The sequence below is a fragment of the Caenorhabditis briggsae genome (genome assembly GCF_000004555.2).
Source record: "Caenorhabditis briggsae complete genome, chrV, whole genome shotgun sequence".
In the NCBI taxonomy this organism is placed as follows: domain Eukaryota; kingdom Metazoa; phylum Nematoda; class Chromadorea; order Rhabditida; family Rhabditidae; genus Caenorhabditis; species Caenorhabditis briggsae.
This window is the reverse complement of record NC_013488.2, coordinates 3,158,313-3,185,696: the sequence shown is the minus strand read 5'-3', so window position 1 is coordinate 3,185,696 and position 27,384 is coordinate 3,158,313. Positions and strand designations below refer to the sequence as shown.

Below are 27,384 nucleotides of genomic sequence, written 5' to 3'. Positions count from 1 at the left end.
TCAGAATCTCGGAATCTCAGAATTTCAGAACTCCAGAATCTCAGAATCTCAGAATCTCAGAATCTCAGAATCTCAGAATCTCAGAATCTCAGAATCTCAGAATCTCAGAATCTCAGAATCTCAGAATCTCAGAATCTCAGAATCTCAGAATCTCAGAATCTCAGAATCTCAGAATCTCAGAATCTCAGAATCTTAGAATCTCAGAATCTTAGAATCTCAGAATCTCAAAATCTCAGAATCTCAGAATCTCAGAATCTCAGAATCTCAGAATCTCAGAATCTCAGAATCTCAGAATCTCAGAATCTCAGAATCTCAGAATCTCAGAATCTCAGAATCTCAGAATCTCAGAATCTCAGAATCTCAGAATCTCAGAATCTCAGAATCTCAGAATCTCAGAATCTCAGAATCTCAGAATCTCAGAATCTCAGAATCTCAGAATCTCAGAATCTCAGAATCTCAGAATCTCAGAATCTCAGAATCTGAGAATCTCAAAATCTCAGAATCTCAGAATCTCAGAATCTCAGAATCTCAGAATCTCAGAATCTCAGAATCTCAGAATCTCAGAATCTCAGAATCTCAAAATCGGTGAATTCCTGAATTTCAGAAACATCGGATTTTAGGAATTTAATAATTCCCAAGTTTCTACGAGTTTCGGGAATTCTGAATGTCTGAATTCTCGATTTTTCACCTTCTTTTTGAATTTCTGATTTTTTGAATTTCTCAATTTTTGAATCACTGAATTTCTGAACTTAATTTCTTTCATTTCAGGAAAACTCCACTTCTGAAATTTTTAAATCTGGAAAATCTTGTTTCTTGCAAATCGCTGAAGAGGAATGCTCGGTTTCGCAGTACAATTTACTATCAACAAGATATCAAGACTTCTTGGATGTGATAACCAAAAAGCCTAAAAACGAATCAGATTGTGAGAATTTTCATTTCAAGTACAATGCTATAAAATGCCAACCGCTAATGGATGATCTGGGTTTGAAAGATGCAGTTTTACAAAAAAGACACACAAAAATCAATGATAGTCGAGTCTTGGAATTGATTGACTTGTGTGATAATGCTCTGGTAAGAATCTAGAGCAATAAATCGATAAATCGAGCTGAGCGAATTTTCAAAATTGACGCAGGATTCTTTGGTGAATAATTTGTAATTGTGAAATTTGGAAAAAATTTTTTTTTGAAAATTCGGAAATCCAGAATTTCTTAAAAGCTGATATTTTGATTTTTTCAAAAAAAAAGGAAATTTCCAGGAGTGCATTTCCAACTGTTGCCAATACCCACAACACGTTCAAGAATCCAATGCGTTGTATGGGAAACTTTATAAGCTGAGCAATGATGATAATTGGGATTGTATCGATCGAGTCAAGAAGTCTTCAGCTTTAAATGCAAGAACAAACTTTTTCGGAAACCATTTTCCTGAATGTGACAAAAATTTGGTAAAGGATTTGTGTGAGGATGTATTTCAGACAGACGAGGAATCTGAAAATGCGGATTTGGAAAGTTCTACAGTTTCGATAAACTAGATTGTATTATGATTTTCGAATCAATAAAATGTTCTTAATCCGATTCGACCGGAATACAATTTTTTCAAAAAATTTTTTGACACATTTTCAATAAAAATGTATATTCTATTCATCCTATGTCTTTATGTATTTAATCATACTTTTGGTATCCAAATCTTGAAAAATTGCACGCCGTCTGATAGACAAATTGCTCAGGATAAGTGTGGAGCTATAGAAGAACTGTTAGACTCTTATTTCGAAAAGTATGATGGACAAATTCCACCGGAAGATGTTAAAGAGAACATGACAGACCTGTATAAAAATATAATGGTAAGACATTTTTGGATTTTGGAATTTTCAAAAAATAAATATTCAGGAATGCTACGAAATGATTGGATGCCAAGAAGCGTTGGAATCAAAAATGAATTTTGAAGTGGAATTTGAAAATTGGAGTATTTTTAATACTGGAATCAAGGATTGTATGGCTGAGTTTTATGGGGCAATTTATGAAGAGAGATATAATTGTACAAATGAGTTTGAATGGTTTTCGGTGAGTTGGATTTGTACTATTTTTCTACAAATTTGACTTGTCTCGAAATTTTGAATTTTCTGGAATTCTTCTTTTTTTTTGATTTTTGAATATCTTGTTTTTTGTAAAATTTGAGTTTGCGAAATTTCAAAGAAATTTTGATATTCGTCATTTTTAATTTCTTACATTTAAAAGTTTTCGAAGCCTTCGAATTTCTGAAAATTTCTATAATTTTCTGTATTTCAGAATCTCGGAACCTTAGGATTTCAGATTTTCAGAAACGTACATTCTCGGAATCTCAGAATCTCAGAATCTCAGAATCTCAGAATCTCAGAATTTCAGAATCTCAGAATCTCAGAATCTCAGAATCTCAGAATCTCAGAATCTCAGAATCTCAGATTTCGAGAATCTCAGAATTTCTGAATCCTGAAATCTAAGAATCAAAGAATTTCTAATATTCTGAATTTCTGAATGCTGGTAATTCCTATTTTTGGAATTTGGTTAGATTTTGGGAACGTAAGAATTTCAGAATTTTTGAAATTTCGGAATTTCTCGGTTTTTCTCAAGTTCCTGGAAATTCTGAATTTTAGGGTTTTAGAAGTGTTCAATTTCGGAATTCTCTGGAATTTACCCGAACTTTCTAAACTCCTCGGAACTTTAGAATTTCACTGAATTTCTGGAATTTTCTAATTTTCCAAGATTTCCTGAAACTTCTCTATATTCCAGACCGACCCATCCACCAAACGAGATGCCTACCTCAACGGAAAATCCTGTTTTTTTGAAGTCACTTCCATCGAATGCTCCAATTCATCACAAAACTATCTAACTACAAACTACAACAAATTTGTGGACCTGTTGACTCAAAAACCCGATGGTCCAGCATGCGAAGGTCTTCATTATGAATTAAACGACTTGAAATGCAACCAACCGATAAGTACCCTCTTTACACAAACCTTTAGTTTCTTTGGAAAAGTTATGCCGATGGGAGAGGACAAGAAATCCGAGTATAAGGAAGTTTACGACTTTTTTGAGCAAGATAAAACCAATAAAACTATCACTTGTATGGTTTTGAATGTAAGTTGCTCACGGTACCAGCCAAAATGTACTGTACATGTGTAGATTTCCAAAAAAAAATCTGTATATATTTTAGGACTGCTTCAAAACTTCCTGCACGTTCCCAAAAGGAATGGAACAAATGATTGGAACTGTCTGTAAAGAGCTGAAAAAAATGGACAATGTGAACGAGCACTTTTTCGAGTGTATGAAAAGTATATTATCTCAAAAGCTGAACGGAACTGTATATTCTTGTATACAAAAAGAAAGCGGATTGGATTTTTTCAAGGATAAAGATTGTGCAAAGGAAGTGATGACTGGGGAATGCCCTGAGGAGGCATTGGTGGATTTTGATAATCAATGGAAGTGGACAAGTGAAATTGTGAATAAGAAGGAGAATAAAAATTAAATTGTTAAAACAGATTTTTGATTTTTGAAAATGAATTTTTGAAAGATAAAAATAATTTTTCAAATTGTTCATATGAGGAGTTGTACTTGTATGTCCACAGTTGGAGGTGCCGTGTCGTGCTCAGCTGAGCTACGGTGGCGAAAGCTGAGCTGCTGATCGCCCCGAGAAATCTGTTTTCAAACTTCCAAATCACCTACAGTACCATTCAACAAGACATACAAAAACATTTTTGACAGTTGGTTTGGAGAGTTCAGCTATCAAATTTCCAATTAAAAAAAAGGGTTTTTCAGAAATGGGGAAGTAGCTGAAGCAACTCGAAAACTAGGAATTTTCAAAACATTCTGTGAATGCAAAGATTTCAATCTAGGTCTGTTTTACACCCTCCAAAGTTTTCAAAGTCATTGAAATCTTGACAGCTAAGCTCCAGAGTCCTGAAAATGGCCGAAAATCAACTGTAAAATACGTTTTTGTATATCTTATTGATCGGTACGGTAGCTATTCGGAAATTTTGGAAAGGGAAATCAAATTGACAGAAATGAAAAATTCAGACTGATCATTCGAAAAAAAAACGTTGATGTACCGGAAATTATGTAAAAACTGATGTTACTTTTCCTTTTCCTGTCATGCGTATTTTTTCAGACGGGATGTATGTTTTATCAGTATTCTCCAGAGAAAAAGGAACCCAATTATCAGTATTATAAAACACGAAGAAAACTGTATGAAGTATCCCAGTATTAGTTCCTGATCTCCATAAACAACTTCATTTTCCAATCTCTCAAGAGAGTTAACTTAATTAACAACAAATAGAAAACTAGACTTTGTTTCTGATATTCTTTTTTTTAAATCATTTTATCCTATGAAGTATGCTAGTAACATCGCTTCTCCGTATTTGTCAAATTGCGGCATTCACAATAGCTGTTACTTCAAATTCCCTTCTATTATATTTGATCCAAAAACTTAACAACTCGGCTTTAGGTAATTATCGAGTGCTCATGTTTTTATTTTCGATGTATTCGATTTTGTACGCATTCATCGAGATTTTCACAATGCCTGTGCTTCATATTTATAAATCTGGTGTTTTATTTTATTTGGATAGTGTACTGAAATCGTTTCCCGAAATTGGAGAACCTATGGCTTGTAATTTTTAGTATTTTTTTTTAATTCTCAACTTTCAGACGGTTTATCTAGTTTTCCGTGAAAGGTATCAAAAAGCGGTCAACTGATGACCGGGCCAAGACCAATCTTGGAAAACTTTCGATATATTTTGAAAGTAGGGGATCAAAATTTGCCAAGATCGGGTTTTTCCCCATTCTAGCCCGCCCCGCGGCATTTTAATGGACCCGAAGCCGACTCGTGTGATATAGGTAAGATAGACCTCGTCGAGATCTATCACTTGATATCAAATCAGTCAAAATATCTTGTTCTGAAGCCGAGTAATCTGCCGTTTGCAACTATGTTTTTTGCAGGGCACTCCAAAACAGAAAACCAAATACTTATTAGCCACCCTGTATACAAAAGTTTTATAGAAATGCTACCGAAAGTATTGCAAGTACACCTATGAACAGTATGAATACCTGAACAAACTCTCCGAAGACATTGTGAACTACAATTCCGACTATCCATTGGCACCGAAGACACTATCAGAGTTTGATCGATGTTTCGATTATATCCTACAATATATAGACGTAGACATGTATACATGTGTTCGTAAAATTCCGCAAAAAAGTGGAACTATCGATGAAACGGCTCCTACCGTAAAACTGACCGGATTCTTGAGAGATAAGGAATGTATGAAACTGGTGATGACAGAAGAATGTCAGATAAGTTCAAAAACGTTTGAGGACGGTTGGGAAACGACTCGAAACCAAATGAAGACACTATGTAAAGAATTGATAAATGAGTGATTTACTTTTTTGGTGATTTTATAAAGTTTTGATTTATAATTATGTTTTCATATATTGTAAGGAGGTAGACATGAAAAATACTTATCTCGGTATTTTTTTTCTTATAAACTCCTCGAGGACTTGAACTCGAGGTACTACCGTTTTAGGTGCCGCACTGCTATCGGCCGAACTATGCGCTACATAGAAGCGGCACGATAGTCACGAGATGAGATTGTCACTAATCACTGTACACCATCACATTAAAATAAATTCCGTAATTCCGAAAGAACAAATCTCAAGAGAACAATTTTTAACGTTGGTCAAGAAAACTTAACTTGCAAGAGTTATGTTAAAATCGCTCAGAACGCACTTCAGGTGCACGATACGCCTTTTTTGGGTTACGGTGGCCTACTAAGTAAGCTGTTAAGTAAGTTAGGCTACTCTGTTTCTAACAAGAAACCGAAATGTGTGATTTTAGAAACACTTTCGAACTATTTTTTCGAAAACTCGTTCGAACTCAACCCATGACTCACTATTCCTATCTACCACACTTCTTTGTAGTCTGATGTGATGTCGGAAGATTAATCCGCCGAAGGATCAAGTTTGCCACTTTTGAAACAGATCCCCCGCGAAAAAGTTCACATTCCACTGGCATGTTACCTTTCATTTATTGTGTTGTTTCACTATTTCTTTTTACATCGACAAATGGAAACAAACTGTTTCCTCCCGGTATTTCAACCACCTCTGATGATTGCTCATCAAAAGAATCCATGATTTCCATCGGAATTTGTTCTCGATACGTCCATCAATCAGCAGTCTACCTCAGTGAAACATATTCTGGAAGTTTTCAGTCAAGTTTGGCCAATGTCACAAAACTGTGCGATAGTATAGAGGTGGTAAAATAAAAAATGGTTGCACAGATACCTTTTTCCAGAACTGTTTTGAAAAAAGTAACTGCAGAGATGTACGAAAGACCGGGAAAATGTATAAGGAGAAATGTGATGAAAACGAAATGGTTCTTTATAAAATGAAAGACTGTTTGAGAAGTTTTTATTACGAAGTATACTCGGGCGCAACGAACTGTACGAAACTGTACAATTATACATCGGTAGATCAAAGTTTCCGTTCCCTCCTCGAACCCCATTTTTTTCAGAGCGACATGAATACCAGAAAAAACGCTTTCACATCAGGAAAAGAGTGCTTCTTGAGTTTTACGAATCTTTGGTGTTCGCCAGAATCTAACAAATATCTGAAACAGTCCTACGACAAGCTGGTCAACTACTTGACAATTGACAATGATGGACCGGACCAGTGTAATTCATTGTATGATGAATTGAACAGTTATCAATGTATCGGATATCAATATGCGGTTTCGTTTTTAGAGCGCGAACTTGAAAAGGCGAAACTTATGAAAAAGCCATATGAGAAAAATGAGACGGAACCGATGTTAGAAGAAACCAGAGTAAGAAAACATAACTTAACTCAATTCATCTCACTATCAGTTCCTGTAAAAGATATCAAAAAGTCGTCAACTGATAAATTGATTAAATAATATGTTTCAGAAAAAATTTTGTCTGTTGAATTCTTTTCAATACATCTCTTACAGGAACCGAGATAGAAGCCTCGGAATAACTACAGGGCGGCTAATAGTATGTCGTTTTCTTTTGCGCGAGCTCCTGGCACCGTGCCAAGACCAATCTTGGAAAACTTTCGATATATTTTGAAAGTAGGACATCAAAATTTGCCAAAATCGGGTTTTTCGCCATTCTAGCCCGCCCCGCGGCATTTTAATGGACCCGAAGCCGACTCGTGTGATATAGGTAAGATAGACCTCGTCGAGATCTATCACTTGATATCAAATCAGTCAAAATCTCTTGTTCTGAAGCCGAGTTATCTGCCGTTTGCAACTATGTTTTTTGCAGGGCACTCCAAAACAGAAAACCAAATACTTATTAGCCACCCTGTATACAAAAGTTTTATAGAAATGCTACCGAAAGTATTGCAAGTACACCTATGAACAGTATGAATACCTGAACAAACTCTCCGAAGACATTGTGAACTACAATTCCGACTATCCATTGGCACCGAAGACACTATCAGAGTTTGATCGATGTATTGAATATATCCTTCAAAATATAGACGCAGACAAGTATAAATGTATTCGTAAAACTCCGCAAAAAAGTGGAACTGTCGATGAAAATGCTCCTACCGTAAAACTGACCGGATTCTTGAGAGATAAGGAATGTATGAAACTGGTGATGACACAAGAATGTTGGATGAGTCTTACAATATTTGAGGAAGGCTGGGAAGCGACTCGACACCAAATGAAGACACTATGGAAAGAATTGATTGATGAGTAATTGTATTTTTTGGTTGTGGTGTGAGAAAGTTTTCATTCATAAATATATTTTTATATATTTCTTGGAAGTTACGGTATGCATTCTGAAGTGACGGTGTACAGTGATCGGTAGTAAGTTTGTTGCTATCGTTCCGCTTTCACGTATGACATTTTCGGCAGCGCAGTTCGTCCCCTAGCTCAGCTGGTAGCGACCCGGCACCTCCAACATTGGGCTGACAAGTTCAACTCCTGATATGACCGGAATTTTGAGAAAATTATTTTTTTAATGTCGCCCCAAACTGACAGCTATTTTTGAAAAGGGATCAGAAGCCCAGCACTCGCAAAAGACACAAAAGTTGTCCAATATGTGAATCATACGTAGTTCATAGTCAAAAAGATTAATCCGATCACGATAAAAAACCTTTTTCCAAACTGCACGCACTTTGTATTATTCGAGGTTCATATTTTTCATGTTCAACTTCCAAATGTTACTACTTCTTTCTTTATTACTCTTCTACAATTACCAACCACTCGAAGCTAAGCAAGAATACCGACGTCTTCTAACCGCCAGATTTCCAACTCGATCCTTAGATTGTCCAGCTCTAGAATCCATAATTTCCATTGCTACATGCTCCGAATATGTGTTTGAATTGTCCAAATACACTGATCAATCCTTTTTGACAACTGTATCCCTGGAATATGCGAGAAATGTGACAAGGATGTGCAATGAGATGAATGTGACTTTGCAATACTTTAAAAAAATTTAATTTAGAAATATTTAAGAGTTGCTTTCAACAAAGTAAATGTACGGATGTCAAAACTGCTGGGAAAATTTATAAGGATCGGTGTGATCGGTTGGAAGCTCATTATTATGATTACGAATATTGTCTTGCGAATTTTTTCGAGGAAATTGGTAAAAATACAAGCTGTACAAAAGATTATGACTACTTTTCGGTAAACCTTATTCTCTTATTTTCATGTAAAATTTTTCGAAAATCTAAAACTATTTCAGAAGGACCCAGAAGCTAAAAAGACTGCATGGACATCTGGAAAAGCTTGCGCACAAACTTTTTTGAACTCAAATTGCTCTGAAAAGCCCCGAGCTTACTTTAAAAACCATTACGACAAGCTGGTGGAATTGCTAACTGTGGATAGCGATACAGAATTCTACTGTGGCTCTTTTCACGATGAGTTGATTGCAATGCTATGTGAAAGAAAGACTTATGAATTTAAACTGGCTCATGAGGAATGGGTAATTGCACAGAGGGAAGGATACGCGTATACCAGAAACGATAGTGAAATTACCCCAATGTATCGGGATGTCTTTGTGAGTTATTATGTGAAAGAGGGATTTCGAACCAGGCAATTTCGCAACTAGACGTTTTAGAATCGGTTATTTTGCAACTAAAACTATCGCGGCCTAGAAAACGTATGTCGTTGGCCGACATGATGGTCTAACTTTTGGCAGAAGAGTTTTCTAGGCCACTGTAGCGAATGACCTAGAAGTAAGCTAACATTCACCCGATGTGTTTTCTAGACCATTGACCATGGTGGCCCAAATTTGTCAATATGATTTTTCTAGGTCACCATGGTAAAATGGCCTAGAAAACACATCAGGTGAATATAATTCAATTTATAGGTATTTACCATTGCGGCCTAGAAACCTCTACTTGCGAAAGTTGGGTCATCATGTCAAAATAACCTACAAGACACACCTGATCCTGATGAATCAGGTCATTTCTTGGCCATAAAAAGTTGTTGGCCTAGAAAATCTAACTTCCCAAAGTTAGGCCGCCATGCTAAAATGATCTAGAAAATACTCCAGGTGAATTCAGGTCATAAAAAATGGTGGCCTAGAAAATTCAATGAAAACACAAAAGTTAGGCCATCATGTTAAGACGGCCTAAAACACACTAATTGAATTTCAGGTCATAAAAGCTGGTGGCCTAAAAAACTCAAATTGCAAAAGTAAGGCCAATGTCAAAATGACCGAAAAACGCACTATGTTAATATCATATCATTTCTGAATCATAAAAGTTGGTGGCCTATAAAATTCAACTTGCAAAAGTTAGGCCACCATGTTAAAATGACCAAAAAAACACTAGGTGCATGTTAGGATATCTCTGAACCATCAATTACGGTGGCCTAGAAAAATCATTTAGAGAAAAGCTAAAGAAAATTGAAAAAAAATAAGATCTTAAGATGGCTGGGTAGTTCTAACGAACACATTGAACGACTACGCTCATAAAAATCAATAACTTTCAGAACTGTATGAATGAATTCTGCTACTTCTCTGATCAACAAATTCGAAAACTAACCAGAGAATACGAGGAAATGATGAAAACTATAAATTGGCGAGATGAATCTTCAGCAGCAGTTCCTAGAAATCAAACACAATTCGAAAAATGCCTAGTCATGATTGTTCAAAACGTCAACATTTCGAAATACTCTTGTGTTGAAGAGATTCCAAAAAGTGAGGAATGGACAAAAGGAGCCGGTATCATAAATGCTCCAAAAACCAATTTGGCCAATTTTTTGAATGACAAGGAATGTATGAAATCGGTGATGAAGAAGGAGTGTGGATGGCTGACTTATGAGACATTTGATGCGGATTTTGAGAAGCTTCAAAAGGAGATGAATTCAGCGGGAGAAAATTTATCTCAGAAAGAACTTTCAGTTTGGGATATAGATGCAATGTTCGGTTCAGCTCCTTAAAGGTTATCCTTCATTTATCCTGAAATTAAAAAATCTAAATTTTCCAGGTTTTTATTATCAACTCTTGATGTTCTTAATAATAAAGACCTATTTATTTTGGTTCCTGTAAACGGTAGTCGAACGAAAATAAAAAAAGTTTAAAGGGCTAATTGTTCTTGTTAGATCATTTATGATGAACCTTTGGATCATTTATGATGAACATTTCATTAGTGGAATACTTTTTAATGTTATTGAAACCTATAAAAATTGGGTCAATGAGAACTCCTCCTACTTACTATTAGTTAGAGGGGCATGGTAGGTCCCCGGAGGGGATACCGAAACCCCCCCCCCCCCAAGTTTCCCAGGAGCCCTTAACATCTATAAAATTGACTCATTCCCTGAAGTCAAAATGTCTTATTGTCTCTACTTACCCAGTTATATGGTCACTAAATATTACTGTTCTTCTTTACCTGTCAATCAATGATGTAGCTTCCACCTCCATCTCAAAATCCTGGACGCACCCACCTGGACGCTCAACCCCAAAGATGTACGGCTCCGCCCCTTTTGGATGTAAAAGTAGGAAACACTTCCTATTCATTCATTCTCATTCCATTTCAGTTACTCAGTTGGTGATTGGCTATTCTCTCTTCTTGTCTTCCATATTTCCATCCAACACCGTACCCATATTTGACCTAATTTGGTTTTTTGATGACCATTTCTTAACTTCTATAGTTTCAGATCTCAGCTCAACCAACAATGCTTTCCCTGGTCCGTAAGAATATCGTGCTGTCGCCAGAGAATGTGAAGAAATTAGTGCAGCGGTGTATTTCGAAAGAGGTTAGTTTGTGAGATCTATATAAGAGATTTATTTAAAAACTTTCTAACAATAAGGTTCTACAGAGATTTCTCAAATTCTTAGGTTTTGAAAGTTTGAGAATACAAGTTCAAGGGTTCTCAAGTTTCATCCTTAACTCTATGTATACATTTTTCAGCTTATCCCAGTCGACTGGAAATGCGATAGATCGGATATCCACGAAAACCTCGAGTCCCTTCTGGAATACTCCCGTGGCAAGTTAGGAATGTTCGAAAACGTTAACACACTTTTCCAAGCACTTGCCAACTTCCTTGCTGCACCTGGATGTGCTAATCTGCTCCAATTTGATGGAATTTACATGACATTGCCTCGAACTCACTACAGTATCAAAGGAGGTGAATATATCTACAAGACAGAAGTTCTTGAACTTCTTTCTCTCCCCATTCCATGTCCATTCAAAGATTGGCAAGCTGACCTGGTTCGATTGGCTATGAAGAGTCGTCTGAAGTGTTTCGAAGCCGAATGGAGATCCCGATTCAATTCAAACTGTGAAATGATCAGAGTAGACGTTGGAACTCTCAAAAACTACGTTGACGAATTGATTAAGCACTCGAGAGCATTGTCCTGCAACTCTAGAACGTGTGTGCCTCCTCTGCCGGATTTTTCCAACCCAACGATCGAAGTCGAGTCTACAGATGGATGCTATGAAATTTTGAAATCTTTCGATAAAAAATATCCAATTGCAAAAAACAAGACTTTCTACGCTCGAATGTTCTCCTGGATTGCAACCGTTGGTATACAATTTAAAAGTATCTTGGAGGAGAGTTTCATCTCTGCTGATGATTCCAAAGCTACTGTCAGATTGTTCAAGATTGGAAAGGAGTCTTATGTTATGGCTCATGAGCTCCTCCAATCGATGAAAAATAAGAATATGGATGTATCAGAGTTCGAGGACGAAATTCTTCAAATGACTAACTTGGCAACTTTCAATTTCCGAGAAGTCGCTCAAAAGGGGAAGATTGAAGACATGAAGAACATTGAGGTAAGAGTTAATAAGTGCATACTACATATCAGACATGAGCGGAATTCCTTATTCCGGATTTTTAAATTGTTATTCCTTCTTCCTTATTCCTTATTCCTTATTCCAGATTTTTAAATTTCATTCCTTCTTCCTTATTCCTTATTCCGGATTTTCAAAATTTTTATTCCGCTCATGTCTGCTACATCTCATGTCTGTCTGCTACATGTCTCTTTTTTTTCAGTTCATTCGAATTAACAACAGAGAATCCACGGTCACTTCCATCCCAATCCCAGCGCCAGATGATACTTACTGTGTCCCTTCCAGTGATGCTCTCTACGATCTGATTAGTGATATGATTGTGGCCAAGAAAGTGTTGCAGCGAATCGATCGAAACCAGTTTGTGCATATTGAAAAATTCTTCAAGATTATGGAGATCATCTTCCCTGTCGAAGGAGGTGATTTTTTTATCAGTTTGAACGATGTGGAATGGATCAAAGCAAAGTGGGAGAAGACATATGAAGAGCATTTGAAATCGTCAGCACCTGTCAAACATATTCGGAAGGTCAGAAAAGGAGGATTCACAGAAGATGATTTGGATAAAGAACTCGAGTACTTGAATCTCTATAACTGTTTCCCCGAGATGAAGCGAGAGGTTGAATGGGCCTATAAGGTAATCACCCAAGAGAGAAATTCTACATTGAAGCTTGAAGATATGCACTCCGCCGTCTTTCAATGCCAAATGACAGTTCTATTGGAAAACCTTCCCAACCTTTTTAAGTTTCTGCACAGCCAAAAGATGTGCATGAAATGGGTTCCATATTTGGGATGTGTGATGTGTGAGATGCCGAGATTGAAGCAGCTTCTGAATGTCCAGTCGCGAACCGAAAAAGAGATCAAGGAACTGATGGAAATGACTACCGTTTCCGTGGTACCACAGCCACTAAAAGAAGATAACGTCATCGTTGAAGAAAAGAGACAAGAAGTTTCAACTGAGATCCAGAAAAAGAAGCGATCCAGAAAGACGAAGAAGTCTGAAAAAACCAGTCAAGCTACATCGGAATCCCCTTCCACTCCAGAACCAGGAATGCCAGAAGCCTCAAAGGAATCCCAAACTTGTCCAAAGTGCTCCCGAGCAAGTCATTTTGCTGATGTGGCAAATGAGAAGCTGAGAGTTTCCAAAGTCGAGTGTAAGCATCTGAAGAAAGAGTTGGCAAATGCAGAGCTGGAAGTTGAGATTCAGAAACAGAAAGGAATGGACAAAGATGAGAGAATCAGAATTCTAGAGGAAATTATAAAATCCAAGGATAACATCATCGAAAGGCAGAACATAGATCTACTTGCAAAGCAAGACACGATTTTGAATTTTGAGATGGAGGTGGAATCTAAAAACAACATTATTCAAGAGAAGTCAACAACCATCAAGAATCTTGAAAAATCTCTCGCAGAGAAGAAAGACAAATCTTCAGAAGTCAGGATTATTGAACCAACTAGAAGTGCCGATGAGACTGAGAAAGCTAGAGATATCCTTTTCAAACTTCTAGAAATCCAAGGAACCCTTCGAAGCGGAAACCCAATTGGAAAATGCAGAGAACTTGGTCATCGTCTATCCATGAATGCGAAGAACAAGGAAATCGAAGATGCTACACGAGTCGAAGTCTACCGGTTCTGTGAGCAAGCTAAAATCTACATTCGAGCAGTAGACAGACAGCTGAAAATGATCCGTGGAAGCTACCGAACCAAGCTAGAAGAGATTCCAGAGCTCCCAGAGTTTCCGGCTTTTTCTCGAGGATTCCGAAAAGCTTACATGAATGTCGTCAAGTCGGAAGTTCCAATTATTTGCCAATCGCTGCTGAAGACTCCAGAAGTGAAACCAGGAGAGCTAGCTGACACTGATTGCTTGATCTGCATCGAGGAAATGGAGTCGGAAGAAGGAACAATCAAATGCGAGTGCTGTAACAGAAGATACCACACCGAGTGTGTTCAAGAGTGGTTCAAGACGAAGAGAACGTGTCCTGCATGCAGTTCAGCGCTTTTGGATGATTCCGAATTTCCAAAATTGGGTCAGAGATGATAATTGATAATTGTTTGTTCTTGTTTTTGTTTTTTTTTCTTGTCCTTTTTTGAAGATTAAAAAACACAATAAAATCAATACAAGTCTAAAATTGAACTGTATGTATTTCGTCCGATCCTGAGATTCAAAATGATGAGAATTTAAAATGAAAATTTTCATAGAGTCATACTAAGAACTCGAAAGTTCTTATGTCCATAAACTTTAGAGAAAAAGTAAACGAATGAGCCACATAGAAATTCTTACGTTTTTAGTTTGGTCCTCCTCTCCCAAAACACCAAGAACAAAAAAATCTAATCTTGTGTGTTTTGTTCAACCCTAATTTTCTCGCACCAAAAACTAGAAATATCGCCACTTTTCTCTTTGTGTTTCTTGTCAAAAAGAAGACTATAAAAGCGATCTTTTGGTTGGAAATTCGTCACATTCTTCTTATCAATTGACGAATTTTTACAGTTTATTTAAATATGGCTGACTATAATATTACTGATGAAAGTATAGCTGATTACCAAGAGTACTTGGACTACTACTATGATGGTTCTATACCAGAAAAAGATTGCTTTGAATGGGATTGTCCGGATATTTATGGAATAATCTATAGACGTTCGAACGAAGTGAATATTGTTCTCGAGTTTTTCACTATTCTTGTGAACATTTTCCACTTGTTGATTTTGACTCAAAAAGAGTTACGATCAACATCAATTTTCATTCTTATGATGGGAGTTTGCATCGCTGACATCTTCGGATTCGTCATCTCGATTTATGATCACGGCATAGAACGATTTTGGTTTCAAGAACTTTCAAACTACTTTGACTTATTATCGGATACTTCTCCTTATCAATGTTTATCTCTGGATTATATGCTAGTAGAGATTTCGACATCAGTTAAAAATTTGCTAACCGCCGCAACAAGACCAATATCTATTTGGCTTTCCATTTTTATAGCGGCGATTCGCACGTTGAGTGTTGCGTTCCCGATGAGCAATCGGATACAAAAATTAGCAAAACCCATGACCGCAACGTTGGTGGTTCTGATAGTTGGTTTCTTTTGGTTTGTTTATTATTCTTGGCATTATTTTTATGTGGAAGTGTTATGGTTTCCAGATCATACTTTCCCCGAGTAAGATTTTGCCAATAATGAAGTTGTGGGAAGTTATTGGGCTGTTTTGTAAGGTTATTCAGTGGTCCTGTAAAAATGAAGAAGATGGGGTCCCCGAAAAGTTTAAAGGATCATTAAAAAATTAGGCAGTCAACTGAGTTCCCAAAAGTTTTTCAAGGTTTTGTTAGAGAAACTTACAATAAAAATAAAAATAGGGAGCTTGAAAAGGATCCACGGAAGCCGTCGAGAAATTTGAAGGAACCTGCTAACTATTTGAAAGAGAGTCTTAAAATGTAAGCGACACTAAAAAAAGGAACCTCAAAATTGTTTAAGAGACTCTGAAAACAAAGACCCCTGTAAAAAAAGTTACCGAATGGGAACCCCAAAAGAATCAGATACCGAATGTGGTTCCCAAAAGGTTAAGGGGACCTTGGAAAAGGAAGCTTGCAAGTTAAGATGTCCATGAAGAAGCTCTTGTACAAAACTACCATATTTTTTTTTGTCCCATCATTTAAAGTGAACAAAATATACTTCCAGTTGTTTATACATTTACCAAATGCAAGCACCCAACGGTTCAGTATTGGCTTACCCGCTGAAAAAATATGATATAATGCAGAAACGAGAAGACTTCGAATATCTGGTTCGTATAGTTCCTGCCGTACTATACCCATTCCTAGCTATATTTCTGATCGTGGAACTCATCAAAATCAGAAAACGCAGATTACGAATGAACTCATCGGAAAAGGAGAATCCGGACAACACAACAAAACTTATACTTCTCATGACTTTTAGCTTCATGATGTCTGAAGGTTTGGCGGGAGTTTCCAACTTTGTAAACATCGTCTATGCACGATATGCTAATGATAGGACACAGTATGCATTAGAGAAGAATCCAAAAAGAAACGGGAATTTTTACAGCCTTTTATATTCGGTCGCTGATCACGTTCTCCTTAACTTTCGATCTTTGAATGCCTTATCCCATTTCTTCGTTTGCTACTGGATGTCTTCACAATATCGAGATACTGTAAAACGCATTCTGTGTTGTTGTGGCTCAAATCGAAAGGTATTGACTTGAGACCATTTAAAAGGACCTTTTAAAGTGTTATTTTAATTTTTCAGATCAAAGGATCGGGGCAAACCGAGTCGAAAGTGTTCCAAGTCAGGAAATCGAAATCTAGAACTTTTTGATTTTCAGTTCTTTTATTGATATAAGAGTTTCTTACATTGGACTCCGATTTTGTTTGTCCAAAGATTGCAATTTTCAATCAAGAGTGATTCATATGTCAGCAATTTTTATATCATATTACTCCCCCTGGAAAACATTCATTTTGATTTTTCCAAAGGCTAAGAATTGGTCGAGGAATAAAACACAATTTTAGACTTGCATTATTTTTACTGTGTTTTTTAAACTTCAAAAATGACAAAAAACAAAAACAATTACAAGAGCAAATAATCATTGATTATCATCTTTGATCCAATGTTGGAAATTCGGAATCATCCAAAAGCGCTTAAATGCATGCTGGACACGTTCTCTTTGTCTTGAACCACTCTTGATCACACTCGGTATGATATCTCCGTTTACAGCACTCGCATTTGATAGTTCCTTCCTCGCAATCAGTATTAGCAAGCTCTCAAAAACTTTCAAAAGAGAATGGCAAATTTTTGGAGCTTCTGACTTGCATACAGATTTGTTGTGTAACTTTAAGTCCAAAAAGGGCGGAGTCTGATATCATATCGTCGTGTTTTGGAATTATTATAATCTGGGAAATTCGGTTTTTTAAAATATTGTACAGGATGTCTGAAAATAAGGATTCAGCATACATTTTTCTCACAACTTCATTAGCAACTTATAGAAACCAGAAAACCAGAAAATGTGAACACGAAGTTCTCGAAAATTCGAAGAATTTGATTTCATAGATTCCAGATACGACATAGGATTTATAGACTATCACACAAAAAATGAAACAGCAAGACATAGAAAAAAATACAACGACAAATCTGTATGCTGGAAAAAATTATTTGGGCGCTAGAAAAGTACATATGTATATGGACAATTCAACAACTAAAGTTGGTGAGAATGAATGTTACAAAGAATTCCGATTTCAAAAATGCTGATTTATAACGTTTTTGCGACTTGATACTTCCTTCCAAATGACTTGATACTTCCTTCCTAATAGAACTTGCATAAACTTCTTGAGCAGGAACAGTTTGAATTTTGGACTCTGAAAACTTATGAAAATTACAATGAAATCGTTTTTCTCACCTTTCCATTTTTCAAAATTCAGAGTGTATTTTACAGCATTCCGATAAGGGTGATAAACCAAAAGAATTGCTAAACTTTCAATCAATCCGTTTAGTCCAAACAATATCATTCTCAAATTCATAAGGCCGTGAGTGTAACTATCAGTCAAAACTTGAACGATTAAGACAAGTGGAGGGATAATGATAGTTAATGATGGAATTGAAGTTTGAATCATGATACCAACCAAAAAATACCGTTGTGCTTGGCGAGTTCCAGCAGAAATACAACTTGAAGGAGGAGCTACGAACAAATAGTATACTGTACACGACAAGTGAAATCCAATGTTTCCACATGTTAGCAATAGAATTGCAGGAATCCAAACAAACAAGCAAACGTTTCTGATTAGTGGATCGGGAATGAAAAATACAAGAGAAAACTGGAAAAACTCTGGAAACATGGAACTCTGGAAACATGGAACTCTGGAAACATGGAACTCTGGAAACAAAACTGGAAACATGGATCAATTTTGAGAGCTTCCGATTTTTACGACTCTTCTGTTGCCGTGAAGAACATGAATAATAAAAAGGTGAGATTTGTAGCTAGAAAAAAAAACATGGTAAAAAGTTCGAGTGCATTTCCTTGTCATCCGAAATCGATTATTTCTCAGAGCATTGCTCCTGCTCTCAAATAAGTAAGGGTATGAGCTAACGAAACCTAGAAAAGAGAAGAAGACGAAAAAACCATACTTGCAAAACAAGGGCCAGGCCGGGCCAAAGATTTCCAGGGTCCGGCCCGGCCCGGCCCGGCGGACCCGGGTTTTCCGAATTTGAAAAAATTTTGAAAATTCAGAATTTTTTTACACTTTTTTGTGAAAGATCTATTTTTTATGAACACTCTTATTTCGAAAATGTTTCTTCTTGTCAGAAAAATCGTTCTTTTTTTTCTGTTGACCCCAAAAATCTGTTGAAAGACAGAAAATATTTTTCCGAAAATCCGGGCCGAGACGAGCCAGGCCTTGCCTTGAAAATTCTGAAAAAAGCCCGTCTCGGCACGGCCCGATGCAAATATGGAAAAAAAAGACAAATCAACTCACACAAAACTGACAAAAAACAATGGCTAATTGTGGGGTATGCGGTAATCCAATAGAACTCAAAATTCCTACACCAAAAAATGAGAGTGTTGGTAGAAATACATATGGAGTCGATAAAATACAATTGGTAAAATCGAACAAGATAGAAATGAAAAATGTGTTTTTTTATCAATAATTTAAATCCGAAAACCTATCAAAAATGATTGATTAACAACGGCCATTTCATAGTTTTAATAAATGTAGGTGTTTTTTTTCAAAATAATAAAAAAAGTAAAAATTTGGATTGGAGCCGCTATAACTTGAATCGAATGACTGGGATATGCTAGACCTTTCCACGTGGCAAGGTAATTATAAGATAAATTGCAAATTGAGTAATTAGTGGAGTAATAATTTTGAAGTTCAGAAATCATCTGAAATTCGGAAAAAAAAATGAAATTGGAAAACAAAATGACTTTTTTCTTTTTTTTGGTAGGAAAAAAAGAAGAAGTCTCAAAATGAGTCAAATAGTTTGTTTTCAGCAGAAACAGGTGCAAAATTAATTACGACACATTCTTTGTTAGAACCGAAAATGGTTCTGTACAGAAAAATTCAAACTTGTTTTCATGCATTCATATTTTATATAGTCGAGTTAACTCGTTTTCTTCCAGCTTTCAAAACAAGAAAACACTCGATTCAGATCTTACGCGCAGAAAAATACTAGAAAATAATTGTTGGAGATTGAATATCCTTGGTCCAAACTCAGTTTTACCCCAAAACGAAAAATGAAGTTTCGCCACGTAGGCAACGGAAATTTGCTCAAAATCGACCCTCTTCAATTTCGTTCAAGTTTTTACCAGATGAAGCAAATCGAGAATTGGTATTTTTTGAATAAATCTTGTAATTGTAGTTTGTGCTCTTGTCATATCCTTCACAAGGATATAATCAAATTCATTTTGATTTTTTTACAGGCTAAGAATTGATTGGTCGATGTTGATAACACCATTTCAGCTACAAAAGAAATGAACACCACTTTAATTTTATATTAATTTTATTGTCTTTTTTTAAACTTCAAAAAATGACAAGAAACAAAAACAAGAACAAGAGCAAACAATTATTAATCATCATCTTTGACCCAATGTTGGAAATTCGGAATCATCCAGAAGGGCTGAACTGCATGCAGGACACGTTCTCTTTGTCTTGAACCATTCTTGAGCGCACTCGGTATGATATCTCCGTTTACAGCACTCGCATTTGATGGTTCCTTCTTCTGATTCCATTTCCTCGATGCAGATCAAGCAGTCGGTGTCAGCAAGTTCTCCTGGTTTCACTTCTGGAGTCTTCAGCAGCGATTGACAAATTTTTGGAGCTTCTGACTTGAAGATGTCTTCGTAGGTCTTCAAGAATCCTCTGGAGAGAGCTGGGAACTCTGGAAGTTCTGGAATCTCATCTGGTTTGACTAGTCGGCTTCCACGGATCATCTCCAACTGGGTGTTTGAATGTAGATTTTAGCCTTCTCGCAAAATTTAATTGCTTCAATTCTAGTGGCATCTTCGATTTCCTTGTTGTGAGCCTTCATACAGATTCGTTGAGCAAGTTCTCTGCATTTTCCAACTGGGTTCCCGCTTCGAAGGGTTCCTTGGATCTCAAGAAGTTTGAAGAGCACATCTCTGACTTTCTCCGTTTCCTCGTCACTTCTAGTTGGTTCCATGATTCTGAATTCTGATGATTGTGGAGCTTCCAGTTCGTTGATTCTATAGTCCTTCCTCTTAAGAGATTTTTCAAGATTCTCAATGGTGGTTGACTTCTCTTGAATGATGATTTCCTTAGATTCCACTTCCATCTCAAGATTCATGATCACATCCTGTTTCTGAAGAAGATCCATGTTTTGTCTTTCGATGATATCATCCTTGGATTTCAGAAGTTTTTCTAGAATTCTGATTCTTTCATCTTTATCCAGTCCTTTCTGCTTCTGAACCTCGACTTCCAACTCTACATTTGCCAACTCCTTCTTCAGATGCTTACACTCGACCTTCGATACTCTCAGCTTCTCATTAGCCACATCAGCAAAATGGCTTGCCCTAGAGCACTTCAGACAAGATTGGGATTCCTTGGAGGATTCTGGCATTTCGAGTTCTGGAGAGGAAGGGGAATCCGAAGGAGTTGGGCTGGAGGATTCTTCAGACTTCTTTGCCTTTCTGGACCGCTTTTTCTTTGGAATATCGGATAGAACTTCTTGATTCTTTTCCTCCACGACAACATCGGATTCCTTTGGTGACGGTGGTACCAAAGAAACCGTAGTCATTTCCATCAGCTCCTGTTCCTCTTCTTCGGTTCGCGACGACTTGTTCAGCAGCGTTTCCAATCTCGGCTTCTCACAAAATACACATCTCACATATGACACCCACTTCATGCACATCTTTTGGCTGTGCAAAAACTGGTAAACATTGGGAAGGTTTTCCAGGAGAATCGTCATTTGGCATTGAAAGACGGCGGAGTGCATATCTTCAAGCTTCAGAGTAGAATTTCTCTCTTTGGTGACTAACTTGTACGCCCATTTAACTTCCCGCTTCATTTCCGGCAAACAGTTGTAGAGATTCAGATACTCGAGTTCTTTATCCAAATCATCTTCTGTGAATCCTCCTTTTCGAACCTTCCGAATATGTTTGACGGCTACTGACGACTTCAAATTCTCTTCATAAGTCTTCTCCCACTTTGCTTTGACCCATTCAACATCCTCCATGCTGATAAAATAGTCACCTCCATTGTGACGGAAAATGTGTTCCACAGACTCAAAAAAGTTTATAATATGCTCAAATTGGCTTCGATTGATTCTTTGCAACACTTTCTTAGCCACAATAATATCGCTGATCAGATCGTAGAGAGCGTCAGTGGCAGGCACACAATAAGTTCCATCTGGAGCTGGGAGTGGGATAGATGTAACGGATACTTTGCCATTGATTCCAATGAACTGAAAAAAATAAATTAGGAAAGAACGTATTTTATAATTTTTACCTCAATGTTCTTCATGTCTCCAATCTTCACTTTTTGAGCGACCTCTCGGAAATTGAATGTGGCCAAATTCCTCATTTTAAGAACTTCCCCCTCAAATTCCGATACATCCATATTCTTATTTCTCATCGATTGAAGTAGTTCATGTGCCATAACATAGGAATTCTTTCCGATCTTGAACAGTCTGACCGTTGCCTTCGAATCATCAGCAGACATAAAACTCTCCTCCAAGACCTTTTTGAATAGTTTTCCAACGGTTGCAATCCAGGAGAACATTCGTGCGTAAAAAGTCTTGTTCTTTGCAATTGGATATTTTTCATCGAAAGATTTCAAAATTTCATAGCATCCATCTGTAGACTCGACTTCGATCGTTGGGTTGGAAAAATCCGGCAGAGGAGGCACACACAATTCAGTGTTTTTGAATAACGCTATCGAGCACTCATGCAGATTCTCAGCAAACATTTTCAGCACTTTAAGGTCCACTTTAATCATCTCGCAATGAGAGTTGAATCGGGATTTCCATTCGGCTTCGAAACACTTCAGACGACTCTTCACTGCCAATCGAACCAGTTCAGCTTGCCAGCCTTCGAATGGACATGGAACAGCAAGAGAAATAAGTTCGAGGACATCCATCTTGTACATATAATGCACTCCTTTGATACTCATGTGTGTTGCAGGTAAGGTCGAGTAGTCCCCATCGAATTGAAGCATAGTCGCACATCCAGGAACAGTGAGGAAGTTGGCAAGTGTTTGGAAAAGATCATTGACGTTCTCGAACATCCCTAATAGGCCACGGGAGCATTCCAGAAGAGACTCGAGGTTTGAGCGAATATCTGATTGGTCGCATTTCCAGTCGACGGGGATGAGCTGAGAATTAGGTACAGTTTAGGATGGAACTTAAAATTAACAAGTTGTGTTCAAAAGTGCTAGAGCTTTAAAACCTCTGGATCATATGAGCCGAGAATTGGTTTCAAAAACTAACCTCGTTTGGAACACAGCGCTTCACTAGCTTCTTCACATTCTCCGACGATAGCACCATATCTTTGCTGGCAATAGTAAGCATTGTTTGCTGAGTTAAGATCTGAAAATTAGAAATTATTAATTGGGAAAAATTAGGAGAGGACAAAAGAGGTAATATGAATGAAGTAAAGGGAGGAGAAGAGCGTTAATGACGAGTGAATGAAAGACACAATAAGAAGAACAGGTGGGGATACTCAGTACCTTCACATGGGATATGAATGCCAATCATAAAACTTGGAAGGTGGAGGAGTATGTGACAAAAGATGGACTATAATGTAAGTGCTTCTGGCAAACTACAGTATGAAGGGTCCTACTATGTGTGACCCAATTTTTTAAGGTTTACATGAGATGTATCAAAAGTGGTCTACTGAATTTAACAATAAGTTGCCTGGTGCATCTACCCTCCAACCCCTTCTAAAGGTTCCCTCTAACCACGCAACGACACTCCGCTATCCCGCTCGGCGCGCGCACAGTTTGAATTTAGTTTTGAGTGATTGCGAGCTTGGATTTGGCTCGCGGTTGTTCTAGATACTCTTTTAAGGATTTCAAGTGAGTTTGCTTGAATGCTAAGCTTTTATTTGTTGTTTCTTTCTAACTTGTTCATAATAAACCGATTTTGTTACATTTCTTGTTGATTTTCTTCTATTTTATCACAGGAACCTGATACCCCGGACAGACCGCGGGCAATTAATAAAATCAACAGGCTATTTCTCTCAAAAATTAAGATGACGTGCTTCAAAATGTATGTGGTTATGGGGTACGGTAGGAAAATGAAGCGGACAGCCAAAATTGCTAACTGCAATTAGAATGCTTGAAGGATTTGAAAATTTGGGAACGAAAAGAAAATTAGGAGAGGGGTCGTTTTGGATATAATTTTGAATGATATCTCGAGATTTCAGAAAAAAGTTAAACCTCAAAAATTAGAGAACGGAAACTATAAATATTTTAAGTTCAAAAAATCGCATAGGTACGCTGGTATGGTCCGAAAGAGTTTGACATGATAAAAACATTTGAGCTAATTAATTTTCTCGATACATATGAGAGATATAAAAAATGCGCAAACTGATGAAGTGTTTGTTATAATGTCACCGAGATTTTTTAAACTAAAGTCAGGTATAGCAAATAAAGGAAAAGGTGCTGGAGGAAACACGAAAGGCAAGAGCGAAGAGCTAGTCACCGTCTGAGTGACTGAAACAGAGTAAGAATGAATGAAGAGAAGCGTTCCGTACCATCACATCCAAAAGGGGCGGAGCTTGTTCTGAGTCCAGGTGGGTCGTATGTCCTGAGAGGTGCAGACGGTTTTGATTGACACGTATACAGAAAGTTAATAATTAGTGGTCATCTAACAGGGTATGTAAAGACGATAAAGTAGACATCACAGTTAAAATGCGGACGGATCCGTTTCGGTGTCCACTAGGTTTTCTATCTGTTACGGGTCCGTTACGGACAGTTTCGCGAATCTGAGTTCGCGAACGTATCCGTTTGTTCATCATTCGCAATTGGATCGGATACGGAGTTCGCGAACGGATAGAATACGGAGGAATACGAAATAATGTGCTGTGGTTTTCTGAAAACGGGTCGCGTGCGGTCCGTATGCGGTTCCTATTTCAAACGCGCGCGAACGCTGAGCGTCCGTAACGGATTGTTTGCGAATCACCTGTGCTTATGGGAATGAGTCAATGTTATAAATGTTGAGAGCTCCTGGGAAACTTTTTGGTTTGGGAAACACTATAATCTGGAACGTTTGAAAATGAGGATTCCCCAGTTTTTTTAACTTTATTTATTCAATAGCAATTCATAGAGATTAGAAAATTCCAAAACCTATGAACAAGTTTTTCAGAATACACATTCAATTGCATAGGTTTCAATAGCTGTGACATTTCAGAATGAAATTATTCCTGAAACACGGTCTCTCTTCAAAAGGTTTTTTCATCCTCAAAGGACGAAGTACCTCGTCCAGGGCTTTCCAATAAACACAAACTCATAACATTGAGCTCATCTATAACTTTTCGCACTGAATCGAAATTCATCACCTGGAGAGCTTCTAACTTCAGGAATCCGTACGAAGATAAGAAATCACGGCTTGAATTTTTCAAGACACGAGCACCGAGAAGACTTTAAAACTGAAAGTTACCGTAATTAAATTTGGATTTGATTCAAGATTTCCGATTTTTTGAAGAAGTTCAATCGATATTAGATTTTCTAAAGTACCATTAGGCGCATTTCGGGTTGTTGTGGCTCAAATCGAAAGGTATTGACATGGTTTGGGGCTATTCAAATGTTCTATCAAATTCTCATAAGAAGAATCTGGGAAAACCGAATCGGTCAAAGTTAATGACTCGATTTTCGGCTAAAGAACAAAACACAATTTTAATTTTATATTAATTTTATAATGTTTTTTTTAACTTCAAAAAATGACAAGAAACAAAAACAAGAACAAGAGCAAACATTATTAATTACCATCTTTGACCCAATGTTGGAAATTCGGAATCATCCAGAAGGGCTGAACTGCATGCAGGACACGTTCTCTTTGTCTTGAACCATTCTTGAGCACACTCGGTATGATATCTCCGTTTACAGCACTCGCATTTGATAGTTCCTTCCTCCGATTCCATTTCCTCGATGCAGATCAAGCAATCAGTGTCAGCAAGCTCTCCTGGTTTCACTTCTGGAGTCTTCAGAAGAGGTTGGCAAATCTTTGGAGCTTCTGACTTGAAGATGTCTTCGTAGGTCTTCAAGAATCCTCTGGAGAGAGCTGGGAACTCTGGAAGTTCTGGAATCTCATCTGGTTTGACTAGTCGGCTTCCACGGATCATCTCCAACTGGGTGTTGACTGCTTGAATGTAGATTTTAGCCTTCTCGCAAAATTTAATTGCTTCAATTCTAGTGGCATCTTCGATTTCCTTGTTGTGAGCCTTCATACAGATTCGTTGAGCAAGTTCTCTGCATTTTCCAACTGGGTTCCCGCTTCGAAGAGTTCCTTGGATCTCGAGAAGTTTGAAGAGCACATCTCTGACTTTCTCCGTCTCCTCGTCACTTCTAATTGGTTCCATGATTCTGATTTCCGATTGTTTCTCAGATTCCAAATATTTTATTCGCTGTCCTTCTCTGCGAGAGATTTTCCAAGATTCTTAATGGTTGTTGAGTACTCTTGAATGGTGTTGTAATTAGATTCCACCTCCATCTCAAGGTTCATAATCGTGTCTTGCTTTGCAAGGAGATCCATGTTCTGTCTTTCGATTAGATCATCTTTGGATTTCAAAAGTTCTTCTAGAATTCTGATTCTTTCATCTTTGTCCATTCCTTTCTGCTTCTGAACTTCGACTTCTAACTCAGCATTTGCCAACTCTTTCTTTAGATGCTTACACTCGACTTTGGAAACTCTCAGCTTCTCATTTGCGACATCAGCGAAATGGCTAGCTCTAGAGCACTTTGGACATGATTGCGATTCCTTGGATGCTTCTGGCATTTCGGGTTCTGGGGTGGAAGGAGAATCCAAGGGATTTGGGCTGGAGGCTTCTTCAGATTTCTTCGCCTTTCTAGACCGTTTCTTCTTCGGAACAGCAGATGAAACTTCTTGTTCCTTATCCTCCTCGATGACGTTGGTTTTTTCTGGTGGTGCTACTACGGAGACATCAGTCAATTCCATAAACTCCTGTTCCTCTTCTTCGGTTCGCGACGACTTGTTCAGCAGCGTTTTCAATCTCGGCTTCTCACAAAATACACATGCCACATATGGCACCCACTTCATGCACATCTTTTGGCTGTGCAAAAACTGGTAAACATTGGGAAGGTTTTCCAGGAGAATCGTCATTTGGCATTGAAAGACGGCGGAGTGCATATCTTCAAGCTTCAGAGTAGAATTTCTCTCTTTGGTGACTAACTTGTACGCCCATTTAACTTCCCGCTTCATTTCCGGCAAACAGTTGTAGAGATTCAGATACTCGAGTTCTTTATCCAAATCATCTTCTGTGAATCCTCCTTTTCGAACCTTCCGAATATGTTTGACGGCTACTGACGACTTCAAGTTCTCTTCATAAGTCTTCTCCCACTTTGCTTTGACCCATTCCACATCCTCCATACTGATAAAATAGTCACCTCCATTGTGATGGAAAATGTGTTCCACAGACTCAAAAAAGTTTTTAATATGCTCAAATTGGCTTCGATTGATTCTTTGAAACACTTTCTTGAACATAGTAATGTCGCTGATTAGATCGTAGAGAGCATCGGTGGCAGGGACGCAATAAGTTCCATCGGGCGCTGGGATTGGGATGGGAGTGATATTGGATTCTCTGGTGTTAATTCGAATGAACTGAAAAAAAGAGGAAATTAAAAAATAAAGTTGTTTTAAGTCTTACCTCAATGTTCTTCATGTCTCCAATCTTCACTTTTTGAGCGACTTCTCGGAAATTGAATGTGGCCACATTCGTCATTTTGAGAACTTCCTCCTCAAACTCCGATACATCCATATTCTTGTTTTTCATTGATTGGAGCAGCTCATGAGCCATAACAAAAGAATCCTTTCCAATTTTGAACAGTCTAACCGTTGCCTTCGAATCATCAGCAGACATAAAACTCTCCTCCAAGACCTTTTTGAATAGTTTTCCGACGGTCACAACCCACGAAAACATT

The 27,384-nt window shown here is 37.6% G+C and overlaps 7 protein-coding genes across 7 annotated transcripts; 6 read left to right on the top strand and 1 right to left on the bottom strand.

The window, feature by feature from the left end:
- Window positions 1-969: 969 nt before the first annotated feature.
- On the top strand, window positions 970-1,528 carry CBG26832 (the record flags this gene model as incomplete). The annotated part of the gene is made up of 2 exons (XM_045236771.1): window positions 970-1,071; window positions 1,256-1,528. 2 exons carry the CDS (start codon window positions 970-972, stop codon window positions 1,526-1,528), a joined length of 375 nt encoding a protein of 124 aa, XP_045099930.1.
- Window positions 1,529-1,624: 96 nt separating this feature from the next.
- Window positions 1,625-3,498, top strand: CBG17019 (the record flags this gene model as incomplete). Its single annotated transcript, XM_002648842.1, has 4 exons — window positions 1,625-1,837; window positions 1,884-2,057; window positions 2,763-3,110; window positions 3,187-3,498. 4 exons carry the CDS (start codon window positions 1,625-1,627, stop codon window positions 3,496-3,498), a joined length of 1,047 nt encoding a protein of 348 aa, XP_002648888.1.
- Window positions 3,499-4,361: 863 nt separating this feature from the next.
- On the top strand, window positions 4,362-5,402 carry CBG26831 (the record flags this gene model as incomplete). The annotated part of the gene is made up of 2 exons (XM_045236770.1): window positions 4,362-4,415; window positions 5,025-5,402. 2 exons carry the CDS (start codon window positions 4,362-4,364, stop codon window positions 5,400-5,402), a joined length of 432 nt encoding a protein of 143 aa, XP_045099929.1.
- A 991-nt stretch (window positions 5,403-6,393) lies between these two features.
- On the top strand, window positions 6,394-10,434 carry CBG17018 (the record flags this gene model as incomplete). Its single annotated transcript, XM_045236769.1, has 6 exons — window positions 6,394-6,489; window positions 6,535-6,843; window positions 7,364-7,737; window positions 8,177-8,456; window positions 8,732-9,046; window positions 9,985-10,434. 6 exons carry the CDS (start codon window positions 6,394-6,396, stop codon window positions 10,432-10,434), a joined length of 1,824 nt encoding a protein of 607 aa, XP_045096101.1.
- Window positions 10,435-10,958: 524 nt separating this feature from the next.
- CBG17016 lies at window positions 10,959-14,319 on the top strand (the record flags this gene model as incomplete). Its single annotated transcript, XM_045236768.1, has 4 exons — window positions 10,959-11,042; window positions 11,152-11,250; window positions 11,406-12,269; window positions 12,490-14,319. 4 exons carry the CDS (start codon window positions 10,959-10,961, stop codon window positions 14,317-14,319), a joined length of 2,877 nt encoding a protein of 958 aa, XP_045096100.1.
- A 461-nt stretch (window positions 14,320-14,780) lies between these two features.
- On the top strand, window positions 14,781-16,487 carry CBG16987 (the record flags this gene model as incomplete). Its single annotated transcript, XM_002648815.2, has 2 exons — window positions 14,781-15,433; window positions 15,950-16,487. 2 exons carry the CDS (start codon window positions 14,781-14,783, stop codon window positions 16,485-16,487), a joined length of 1,191 nt encoding a protein of 396 aa, XP_002648861.2.
- An 8,721-nt stretch (window positions 16,488-25,208) lies between these two features.
- On the bottom strand, window positions 25,209-27,383 carry CBG17015 (the record flags this gene model as incomplete). The annotated part of the gene is made up of 3 exons (XM_002648838.1): window positions 25,209-25,826; window positions 25,931-27,064; window positions 27,111-27,383. 3 exons carry the CDS (start codon window positions 27,381-27,383, stop codon window positions 25,209-25,211), a joined length of 2,025 nt encoding a protein of 674 aa, XP_002648884.1.
- Window position 27,384: the final 1 nt, after the last annotated feature.